This window comes from Otolemur garnettii, unplaced genomic scaffold (assembly GCF_000181295.1).
Source record: "Otolemur garnettii isolate 467f Iridium unplaced genomic scaffold, OtoGar3 scaffold00005, whole genome shotgun sequence".
NCBI classification, from domain to species: Eukaryota; Metazoa; Chordata; class Mammalia; order Primates; family Galagidae; genus Otolemur; species Otolemur garnettii.
In genome coordinates this window covers 746,509-758,108 of record NW_003852400.1, presented here as the reverse complement: position 1 = coordinate 758,108, position 11,600 = coordinate 746,509, and the positions used below count along the sequence as shown (strand labels likewise).

Here is an 11,600-nt window from a genome sequence, read left to right as displayed (position 1 = left end):
TACGGAGACAGCTTCAGCTGGGCTGTGGTCTGCGTTCCGGGAACTTCAGTGTGGTGGTGCCACACCCCTGCCCCATGCATTGTATCTTCATATTCAATGATGAATTCTGGCCACAACATGTAAACACACCAAATCCAAGAGAGGGAATTTCGTCAACCCAAGGGTCGGTTCCCAGTGATAACTAATAGGGTGATCTAACAAGAGCAGTCAGGCATGGATTATTTTACTTTCAACAGAAGTCTCATTAACGTATTTTGATTTCAGACTTCTTATCCTCAGTGCTTAGCACACTCAATAATATTTGGGATTCTTTCTCCAGTATTCTGAGTTTAGTTATTTAAAACTCTTCAGAATTGATCCATATATCCCTTAAAAAAGTTTAAATCTATGAAAAGATGGTCAATTTTTTCTAATAGGAGAAATTAAATACAGTGAGATGTCATATTCCATTAAACAGAATGGCAGCAATCAAAGGTTTAACACACTTTGCTGACTCTGACACGGGGAAGCAAGCATTCTCAGAAGCGTCAATTGGTATGACTTCTGTAGAGGACAATCTTTAAAACCTAACAATATTTAATGCACATAACCTTTGAGAAATGTACCTCCAGTTATTAATCTTGAATGAATGTGCTCACACGCGTCTTAAAGATATGAAACAGCACATTGCAGTGCTGTTTGCGATTCTAACGACTTAAATGTCCACTAGGACACCGATTGAACAAATTATGGTAGATCCAAACAATGGAACACTCTGCAGCTGATGAAATGGAATGGGGCCGCTGAAATGACAGGATTTCTAAAATGCGTTGGTAAGTGAAACCAAGCAGCATATAGAAGAGTGTGTACTGGAAAATAAGATAAATTGCCGTAACAGATATACATACATATTCACTTACAAGTTCATGCATTACTTCTCAGAAGATACACACTGATAATACATATGTGGCCAGAGAAGGTGGAAGTTGGCAGGGGGAGGAAGATACACCTTTCAGTGCATACCTTCTACAGCTACTAAAATTTGGTGGATATACTTTGACTCTTGTAAAAGCATAGGTATTTAGACATTCATTGATTACCTGCTATGTTCCAGGTACCATGATATGAACTATGAAACTAGAAATATTATACATCTTGTAGTGGTCCAAAGCTAAGTCCTTGGAGTTCTTTTAATCTATATTCATTTGTCAGTGATCTCCAATCTCATAAATGGATGACCTTTCTACTCCTGTCTTTGTTTTTGTTTTTTTTTATTTTTTAGAGACAGGGTCTCACTTCACTATATTGCCCAGGCTGGTCTTGAATTCCTGACCTTAGGAGATACTCCCACCTCAGCCTCCCAAGGTGCTGGGTTACAGGCATGAGATACTGTGACCAGCTCCTACCCCTGTCTTGATGAACACATTCAAATGTTATTTTCTTAATGTGGCCTTTCCTGACCTCCTGATTCATAATTAGACACCTAGCTCTCCCATCTTTCTTCCTGATTTGTTTTCTGGGTGGCCTAAACACACACACACACAAAACCCTGTGTATAGATATATGTATTTGAGTCCTCTAGAAAGCAAGTGCTGAGACAGAATAAGAAGTGGAAGAGATCCATTTGTGGAAATGCCCATGGAAGAAAAAGGGAGAGGAAGAGGGACTAGGCAGGAAAGACCTTCAGAGCACAGTGCTGGCCTGACACCCGTTACGGGAGGAGGAAGGAAGGCTCAGTGGCTAGGGAGAGTCTCAGACTGTGGTCTAGCGCTGAGATGGTCTCTGTCAGGTCAACGAGGAGCCCCAGGGGAAATCTGCCCATGAGAAGAGTTCTGCATCAGGTGTGGCTGAGCTCTAGGACCCTTGCCAAACCCAGTCCCTGGAGCAGCCCAAGAATGTGCCTTCACAGGAACCCTGCAGTGACCCTTAGAGAAGGTGTGGCAGGTGGAGGCCACTTCTCCTGCTAACACTCTTTTCAGCAGGTTCTCTCCTGAAGATAGATCTGGGCCCTGTGTCTGTGTTTGTATGTATACGTGGATAATGTATGTACACACATGTATAATGATATTGTACACAGTAATGTAATATATATTACTAGTTTAATCTCACTTGTGCCCTCATCTAAAACATAAGCTCCATAAGGGCAGAGATTTTTGACTGTTTCATTTTAGAACAATGCCTGACATGAAGCAGGCACTTAATAAATATCTGTGGAGTGAATCAAAAAGTAGAAATGCTTTGAACTCTAATGGAATCATTTGAACACAGGTAAAAAGAGGCTCCAAGCATCCTAACTCTGGCTAATGTACTGAACTTGCTGGAGGACAATGTGTGTTCTGACTGAGGACACTGAAAACTCAGTAGAGAAAAGAGCACCTTGGAACAACATAGGGTAGAGAGGAAGCTTCTGTTGAATTTACTGGATATATTCTGTTTTACTAGTAGGTACAAGAAATCAATACACCTGTCATTTCAGAATCATCTTAGGTAGTCATTAGAAAGGATTTCAGTATTCCTGAAGTTTACACCTGAAGGTAATAATGTATTTCAGGCTTGTGACCTAATTATGTCTTCCTTTTAAGTATCTCTTCAGCTTAACAATGAAACTTCTAAGCTCACCTATATTCTAATTTATTAAGCTCCTCCAGTATCCTTATGGGATGGTCCCTCATCTGATTTTACTCCCTAGGTTTATGTCACCAAGGTGAGGAGTTGATACTGTAGAAGGCACTTTGCAGCAGGGCTAGTGGGAACAAAGAGACCTAAGTTGTGAGTTTATGGACCTGCTGGAGGTATCTGCCTCTGTCACCAACTGTGAAAGTCACTTTACTCACCATGTCTTGATTTCCTAGTATGTACACAGGCCTTTTAGCACCTGCCCCCCACTACCTTTTCTCATAGAAGTAATGGGCAAAATGAACTACTAACTTAAGATGTGTCTTCCTAACATGATAGGTATTTATGGTGATTCTAATGGATCCTAAACACAAACAACAGGGTATCTACTTAGCTGACAGTTTCAGCTTTTAATTAGTGTCCCATAACCAGGAATAATTCTATCTCCAATGATGAGGGCCATACATAAATATTTTTATCCTATTATAATATTTTTGCATATTCTACAGTGCTTTAAAAATGGCCATTAAGTTTATCAGTAATAAATCAGAGAATCCCACATACTTGTAATGGGACTATTGTTGTCATCGCCTGGGGTCCATGACAGCTGAACACTTTTGTCAAGTTGATTTGTCAATTCTAAATCAAAAGGAGGATTCGGGACATCTGTAGACCAAAGACACACACGTCACAGTTAACCATCTGTCCTTCAAAGGTTCTCCTTTATTGGAGATACCATTCACAGGTAGCTATCTTAGAGACACAGCACACTTAATGGTCAATGAGCATGCAGCTGAAACAAAATGCAAACAACTGAGGTTGCTGGGAACGCATGAGCACACCCCCAAATAGCCGGTTAATGAGTTCTGCTCTCTGTTTTTCAAAGGAAACTGAATCATCTGTAACCAAATCCAGTGAAGCAGACATTGGATGGTTCATCAGCACTCTCAGTGTGAGTCTCCTTACAAACATGAATGAGCACAAATGTGGACAATAGTACCAAAGCTTAGTTTCTAACATAGGGAAATAGAAATAGCAAATACTGAAAACCAAATGCTGGTGAATAAAACATACTGTTTAAAGAAGATTCAAATGTGCTTTCTGAAACATGCTGAATGGTAAGATATGGGGGTGCCTAAACAATATTTATATTCTTGAAAGAATATAAATGCTATGCAGGTAGCTCTCAGCAAGTGGGGCAGGCTTTACTCCCAGAGGACAATAGTATACAGAAACCTGTTGGACAAATGTGTCCTAGAAGCAAGTCTGCCTTTTCTGATGTTGCTTCTGAGATCCAGAGAATTAATGTTCTCCCCTTGGTCTTTATCTGGCCTGGGTCCTGGGAGTAACTCAGGCTTTTGAATATAAATATATGATTTTTTTCCCTTATCAATAATGAAGCAGTAAATGTCTGCGAAGAACAGGTCTTATACAGGATGGCTGATGATATTATGTGAAATCCAGCTGAGAATATACCATAAAATTAATTTTTGTATTTGTGTCCTGAATGAAGATGGGGTTCTCTAAGCAAAAATATTTCTGAAAATAATTTCTGATTATTTTCCCAATTTGGAGAAGCCTGTCCCTCCTTTTGGTATTTCCCTAATGATTTATATTTCATTTAAACATAATGAGTTAGTTTATTCTGATATGAAAGTCAAATGTTCTAAACACTCAGTTTTTTCCTGTATATAGAATCTCAAAGCAACTTTTAATACATTGATGTGAAAATAATTTGTGGAGTAATATTAGAAAAAGCTTCCTAATTCTGTAAAAGGTGGCTGACTGCTTTTGAAAAAGTACTATGCTACTTTTAAAAGAAATTGTTTCCAAAAGGGACTTTTAGCAAATGAAATGATTTTATAATCGCACGTGAAATATTTAGAAACAACTGGCAATAAACTCAGTGAAACATTCTAGGGGTACAATGAAGAAATGATTCTTGCAGTGAATGAGTGACACACGTAACAAGGGAAGGAGCCCTTTCCACACAGAAACAAAATGACGTGATAGAGAAAAGAAAGTAAGGAAATTGTTTTTTGCAAATATGAAATGGACAGAAAATAGAGAAAGAAGATTTTTATTAGTTTACCGTAAACGGGAGCTGGAGTTGGAGTAGGAGCTAGAAAGGACATTAATATAAAGGATTTTAATCAAAATTAGTAATGGAAAGATATAAGACAGCACAAGAAGACAAAGACTGTACATGATTTGTGATTATAAAATTAAGGCTTATGATTAGCTGTGAGACATGGTTTTAATAAACATGCAGTAACAACTTAGGGGGAAAACCCTTCAATTTTAAAGAAAAGTAGATTTAAAAACATTTTTCCCCAACTTTTTAATAAATAATATCACTAATGCATATATATTTACCATTTCCCCCCAGTGTGGCTATAGAGTATATGTATATTGAAATTATTGCCTCAAAGGCATCTTTCAAAGGAGAAAACATGGGAATTAACTCACTCCTGGGTATTGACAAGCAAGTTTTTAAAATTTGCAATTTTTCTTTTTTTTCCAACCTGACACAGGGAAGTCAGTTGGGTTGCATTTGTTCTCATTCTTACCAACAACGCTTAGCACAGCACTGGCAGAAACATTGTCCAGAGTGGTGTTGGCCACACACGTGTAGGTCCCACTGTCATCATCAGTGACATCTGCTATCACCAAATGATCTTTTTCGATAGTGAACCTGTCAGGATAACACATGCAGAGAAGCTGAAATGTATGTGCAGCCACACCCTATAATTGCTTTATTGGCATGAAAGAAACTGTGAATTTGATAAAAGAGATAGATGATGGTTTCAGAAAATTAGAGCAAAAATTATATATAATATGTATCATTTTAATAACAAAGTTGAAAAACAATTAGAATGAATTGGAATCTTGGACTAGAGAGATATTTCACCTGGTGCCATGGTTTTCAAGCAGGCCTTTGGAAGGCCCGAAGAGTCCCCAGGGGAGTTCAGAGGTTGGAGGGCTGCTTCGGTTATCCTTACCAGTAGAAAACCATTCAGCTCTGTTTCTATCAGAGCATATATTATAAATACTTCATTATTTACTACAGAAATTTTTTGTCCTTTTTGCCACATGCAAAAGCTCTCATAGGAGAAAGTATAATCAATGCAAAGAATAGAAACTGTTTGATCACTAGAAACAGGAAGATTTAGATAGCAATCTCCACTAGGAGTTGATTTCTCAAGGTTACTTGGGGGTATGAAAAATTGCTTAGTGAGTCAAAAAATCAACATATGGAGGATTCATGTATGGTTTTAATGAAGCTGAATAAATTATAAACTGTCTTCTCAGGTAATTTTCAAGTTAAAGCCTTAGCTAACTTAATCTGATGGTCAGTTCACACATTCCCATCTCATCTTTATCCACTCAGCTTGCACGTGTGTGCACATACACACACACACACACACACACACACACATACATACACCCCTGACTAGCTGAAGTAGAAAACTGGATGGAAACTCTGGGGACACAGAAGAGAAGGCCACAAAGCTCTGTTGGGGCCATTAATAAGCAATAGGGCACCATTTGAGGACCAAGCTTTCGGTCAGATCCCAGAGAATCACAGATACCATTTCCACCAGAATGCAACATTTCCTTTAATAGGGAAGGATATCTTTAGGCACTTTGATCGTTAAAATTCACAAATTCAACCCTATTATTTACTATGGCAAATTGAAGGCCTCAGTTGGAAAATGGCATGATCTTTCTTCCATTCCAAGCTAATGGACTGTAACTCTTTAAAGCCCCCCCCCCGCCTTTTTTCAGTTTTTAGCCGGGGCTGAGTTTGAACCCACCACCTCTGGTATATGGGGCCAGTGCCCTACTCCTTTGAGCCACAGGCACTGCCCTTTAAAGCCCTTTTAAATGTTTTATATATTTTTGTTTTTGTTTTTCCTTGCCTTTCCACCAGCTTTAGATAAAATGAAAAGAAGACTCCCTATGCAAATAAAAATCAGAACAAGACAAGGATCCTCACTAACCACTTCTATTCAACATAGTACTGCAAGTCTTAGCTGGGACAATCTGGCAAAAGAAGAATATTAAAGGGTATCCAAATTGGGAAAGAGGAGGTCAAACTATCTCTTTGCAAGTCTTAGCTGGGACAATCTGGTAAGAGAAGAATATTAAGGGTATCCAAATTGGGAAAGAGGAGGTCAAACTATCTCTTTTTGCTGATGATATGATCTAGTATTTAGAAACCCCCCAAAGATTCTATCAAGAGTCGTCTGGAATTGACAAATAAAGTCAGTAAATTCTCAGGATACAGTACTCTAATAACAGTCAAAGCAAGAGTCAAACCAGAAACTCAATACCATTTATAACAGCTAGAAAGAAAAGAAAATATCTAGGAATATACTTAACTAAGGAGGTGAGCAGAAAACAACATATACTGGGGAAAAGAAGTCTTATTCAATAAATGGTGCTGGGAAAATTGTATAGACACATGTAGAAGAATGAAACAGGACCTCTACCTCTCACCATTCACAAAAATTAATTCAAGATGGATATAAGATCTAAGGCATGAAACCACAAGAATTCTAGAGGAAAATGTAGGAAAAACTGTTCTAGATATTGGCTTAGGCAAAGAATTTGACTAAGACCCCAGTGGTAATCATGGCAACACAAAAATAAATAAATGGGATTTGATTAAACTAAGAAATTTCTGCACAGTTAAAGAAACAATCAACAGAGCAAAAAGACAACCTACAGCATGTGAGAAAATATTCGCAAGCTCTATATGTAATGAAGGACTAAAAACTAGAATTTACAAATAACTCAAGCAAATCAGTAAAACAAACAAACAAACAAAAAAAAACCAGTGGGCGAAAGATATGAACAGGAGATTCCCAAAAGAAGAAAGACAAATGGCTAACAAAGATATGAGAAAATGCTCAACATCACTAATCTTTAGGGAAATGCAAATTAAAACCACAATGAGATATATCACCTTACCCTAGGCAGAAAGGGTTTTATTAAAAAGTCCCCACTCCAAAATGGATGCAGAGAGAAAGGGATGTTGGTAGGACTGTAAATTAGTACAACCTCTATGGAAAACAATATGGAGATTCCTCAAAGAACCAAAAGACTTAACATTGATCCAGCAATTGCACTATTGGTATTTACCCAAAAGAAAAGTTTTTCACCAAAAAGACACCTGCACTCAAATGTTTATTATAGCACAATTCACAATTGCAAAGATGTGGAGCGCCTAGCAATACATGAGTGAATTAATAAAATTTGGTATATGTATACCATGGAGTACTACTCAGACATAAAAGAGATGAATTAATAACTCTGCAACAATCTGGATGGAACTGGAGACCATTCTCCTAAGTGAGATATCTAAAGAATGGTAAAACAAACACAAGCAGTTATTATTAAATTAGAACTAACTGATGAGCACATTTGTGCACAGAGGGAAGTAAAACTCAGTGGAAATCAACCAGGGGGTAGGATAGAGGAAAGGAGGGGAAAAAACATACCCAATGGGTATCATGGACATTATTTGGGTGATGGGCACACCGACAGCTGGATCTCAAGCAGTACAAAAACAATCCATGTAACCTAAAACACTTATTATCCCTTAAAATTTGGGGAAAAGAACTAGTGATTTTAAAAATACTGATAAGGATTTGAATGCTCCCTGGTGATTAAAGAGATCATATTTCTGTCTGTTTGTAGAAGAGTAATGAAAACATCTGTTGAGGCTTCACTATTTAAGGTACAAAACAATGGATATTGTCCAAGGTCTGAAGGGCTTTTCCCACCCCAAATTATACGGGGAGACCAACACACAAAGATAAACATTCTCAGTGTCCTATTTCAATCACTTGATACCTTTTCAAGCCCAAATAGTTTACAGTAGGGGGAAAATGCATAACTCTTTATTTTGGAGACAGCAGGCTTCAGAAACTAAAAACATCAGCATTAAATCATTATACAACAGACCTTTAGTTCAAGATCAGCTTAAAGGGAAAGGAAATAAATCATCTTTAAATACCTGTCATCATCAGGCAGCTCACCGTTGTCCTTCAGCCATGTGACGGTGAGGGTTAAAGTATGATCATGTTTCACTTTGCACTCAAAGGACACTGTGCTCCCTCTTTGCACAACTGCATATTCAGGCTGTTTAATGATCCTTGTTGGATCTGAAATTTAAAGTTATTGTTATCCATTGGCAAAGCTAGAGAATTTGCTTAAAGTCCCATAATGCTTGAAAAAAATTATTAACCTCTACCTTACCTTTGATTTCTAAGTGAACTTCATTCTTTGCCATCCCTAATTTATTCCTTGCAACACACGTATAAGTTCCCGTACTGTCCTTTTGGGCCACAGGAATTTCTAAAGTTCCATTTTCATGTAAAATATAAATATCTTCACGAAGAGCGCTTCCTTTAGTTCCTTTAAACCTTCATAATAGAAATGATCACAACGAGAATTCAAAACACATCCTAATTGAAAGTTAGACATAAAATGCTACATTCAAGCTACCGTGGTCTATGTTAAATTGTCAGTCCAGAGACATTTGGAATTTGCACACTGCCTGCCTGTAGGTCAGGGAGCTAAATGCAAAGACAAGACCTAAAACTAGAGAATTCAACAATACATGGTGTTGGTAGAATCAGGCTGGTTCTGTTTAAATTGTAATGTTTTATTATGAGAGATCTATAATTTAATAAATCCATTATTACCTATTTTATCTTTAAATAGTTAATAAAATAGGCAGAATGACGACTGATATTTTGATCCCCTCAACTGTGATGTATTTATAACTCTGCAGGCTACAGTTCTAAAGAAATTTTGATTTCAAGGGTACAAGGTTTATGCTTTTGAAAGTATGAGTAGGAAAATATTCAGGGGAGGAACAAAATAGCATGTATGTCAGATAGGAGTGAAAGTCGAAGAAAAGGGAGAGAGCAAAGCCAACCGCTCATCTAAGTGTTAACCTGTCATCTTCACTGCAAAATAGCCTGCCCAAATATCCGTTTCCCTTCTTCAGGGTTAAAGTGGAGGCCTGGGGAGATTTTCCTTTAATCCTAACCCTGTTTTTATTCTCACCTCAGTAGCTGGAGCCCAGCATAGTATCCAGGGCCTGACAGGTGATCAATCATTGAATATTCCAATTTTCTTTCACTTATTCATTCTGAGCTATTGTCTACCCATCCTATCCTTGTCTCTTTTAGCTCAAGTGGGCATGCTACAAGGAGTTAGAGGACTTATATCAAGAGTGGTATAGGAAAGGCAGTGGTCTGAAGGGAGACATGTGTCTTCAAGGACACAGGAGAGCTTGACTGGATCCAAGTCAGACAGATCTAGTGGGAGAGATACTCAGGAAAGCACTGGTAATAGCAGATTCTGCTCTTCAGCTTATAGGACCATCCCCCACCCCATAATATTTTATTACCAAAGACTGTCCCCTAACCACTTTGTCTAGGGACTACTGACAAAGTCCTAGGGAATGTCCATGGCACTGTAAAATACAACAGCCATAAATTTAAAAAAATTATTGACATGTATCTGTGTGGTTGATAGAGTGTGCTGCTAGATAACACACATGAGAACATTTAGCATCGAGCAGGTGGTTAATAAGTGTTTGTGAATGAATGAGTGAATTTCATAATAGTACAATGGATTATGCCTCACCTTCAAATGTTTATTTTTTGACTAAAATCCAGTGTATTTAGAAATATGAAAGCTTTAGCAAATGTTAAGTATTAAAAAACACACAGGGCCACTACTTACCACTCTATGGTCGGGAGAGGAGACCCAAAGAAGGCACAGTCTAGCAAAGCAGGCCTGTTTGCAATGACCTGGTAGAGTGTATTTGTAGGTGTGAGGATTCGTGGTGGCTCCGCTAAAAATATTTCACAAAGGTAAAGTAAATGTCAGAATACATTTTAGGTCCACAGTGTGTTTATTGCTTTTTGTTTTAAGGTCACTAAAAGTGTATGGTAAAGCACCACTGGCATATCACTCCCCTATCATCCCCATCAGGCTTGACACTGCCAGTCATTCAAGGTGGAAAAATGCCATTTTCCTTCCTCTACTGCCTGCCCTACATCTTGCTCAGGCTTTATCTTAATTCTTGAGTTACTTCTCTGTATCTTCTACAACACTGCAGCCAAGGAATGAAACTTTTTATCATTTTATCCCCAGCACAGTCTCTGGCACAAAAAATAATGGTCAAGTATATTTTTGTTGAATGACTGACCCATCATAACCTCATGGGTGGGGATGCTGGGGAACACATAAGCTGCCAGAAAAGAGCAGAGTGATGAGTGTGAAGACTAAAAATGGAACCAGGGCAACAACAACAGCAAAAATAATAGACAAATGAGATTGTGTCAGATTAAAAAAAAACTTGTATGGCCAAGGAAACAATCAACAGAGTGGAAAGACAACCTAGGGAATGGGAGAAAATATTTGCAAACCATATATTTGATAGGGAGTTAATATTAAAAATACATAAGAAACTCAAATGACTCAGAAGTAAGAAAATGAATAACCTGATTTAAAATGGGCAAAACACTGGAATGGTCAACAGGCATATGAAAAAATGGTCACTATCCCTAACCACTAGGGAAATGCAAATCAAAACTACAATGAGATATTTCCTCACACCTATTAGAATGGCTGATATTACAGGGATGAAAGACAAGTATTGGCAGGTGGCACCTGTGGCTCAGTGAGGGCACCAGCCCCATAAATGGAGGGTGGCGGGTTCAAATCTGGCCCTGGCCAAACTGCAACCAAAAATAGCCAGGCATTGTGGTGGGCACCTGTAGTCCCAGCTACTTGGGAGGCTGAGGCAAGAGAATCGCCTAAGCCCAAGAGCTGGGAAGTTTCTGTGAGCTGTGACGCCACAGCACTCTACTGAGGGTGACAAAGTGAGACTCTGTCTCTTAAAAAAAAGAAAGAAAGACAAGTATTGGCAAGGCTGTGGAAAAAAGGCAATGCTGGTACACTGTTAATGGGAATGT

At 38.3% G+C, this 11,600-nt stretch overlaps 1 protein-coding gene across 4 annotated transcripts in view; it reads right to left on the bottom strand.

Moving 5' to 3' along the window:
• The window catches only part of NRCAM (neuronal cell adhesion molecule), an 88,035-nt gene that overhangs the window by 33,374 nt on the left and 43,061 nt on the right, over nt 1-11,600 (bottom strand). For 3 of the 4 annotated variants that reach the window (XM_012811259.1, XM_012811266.1, XM_012811275.2), the window contains 7 exons: nt 10,363-10,474; nt 8,863-9,029; nt 8,621-8,768; nt 5,166-5,290; nt 4,688-4,717; nt 3,160-3,261; nt 4-106 (listed from right to left, as the gene is read on the bottom strand). In XM_012811259.1, the coding sequence (XP_012666713.1) occupies nt 4-106; nt 3,160-3,261; nt 4,688-4,717; nt 5,166-5,290; nt 8,621-8,768; nt 8,863-9,029; nt 10,363-10,474 (787 nt within the window). The remainder of the gene's footprint in view (nt 1-3; nt 107-3,159; nt 3,262-4,687; nt 4,718-5,165; nt 5,291-8,620; nt 8,769-8,862; nt 9,030-10,362; nt 10,475-11,600) is intronic. The other variant, XM_012811272.1, reaches the window with a different exon arrangement.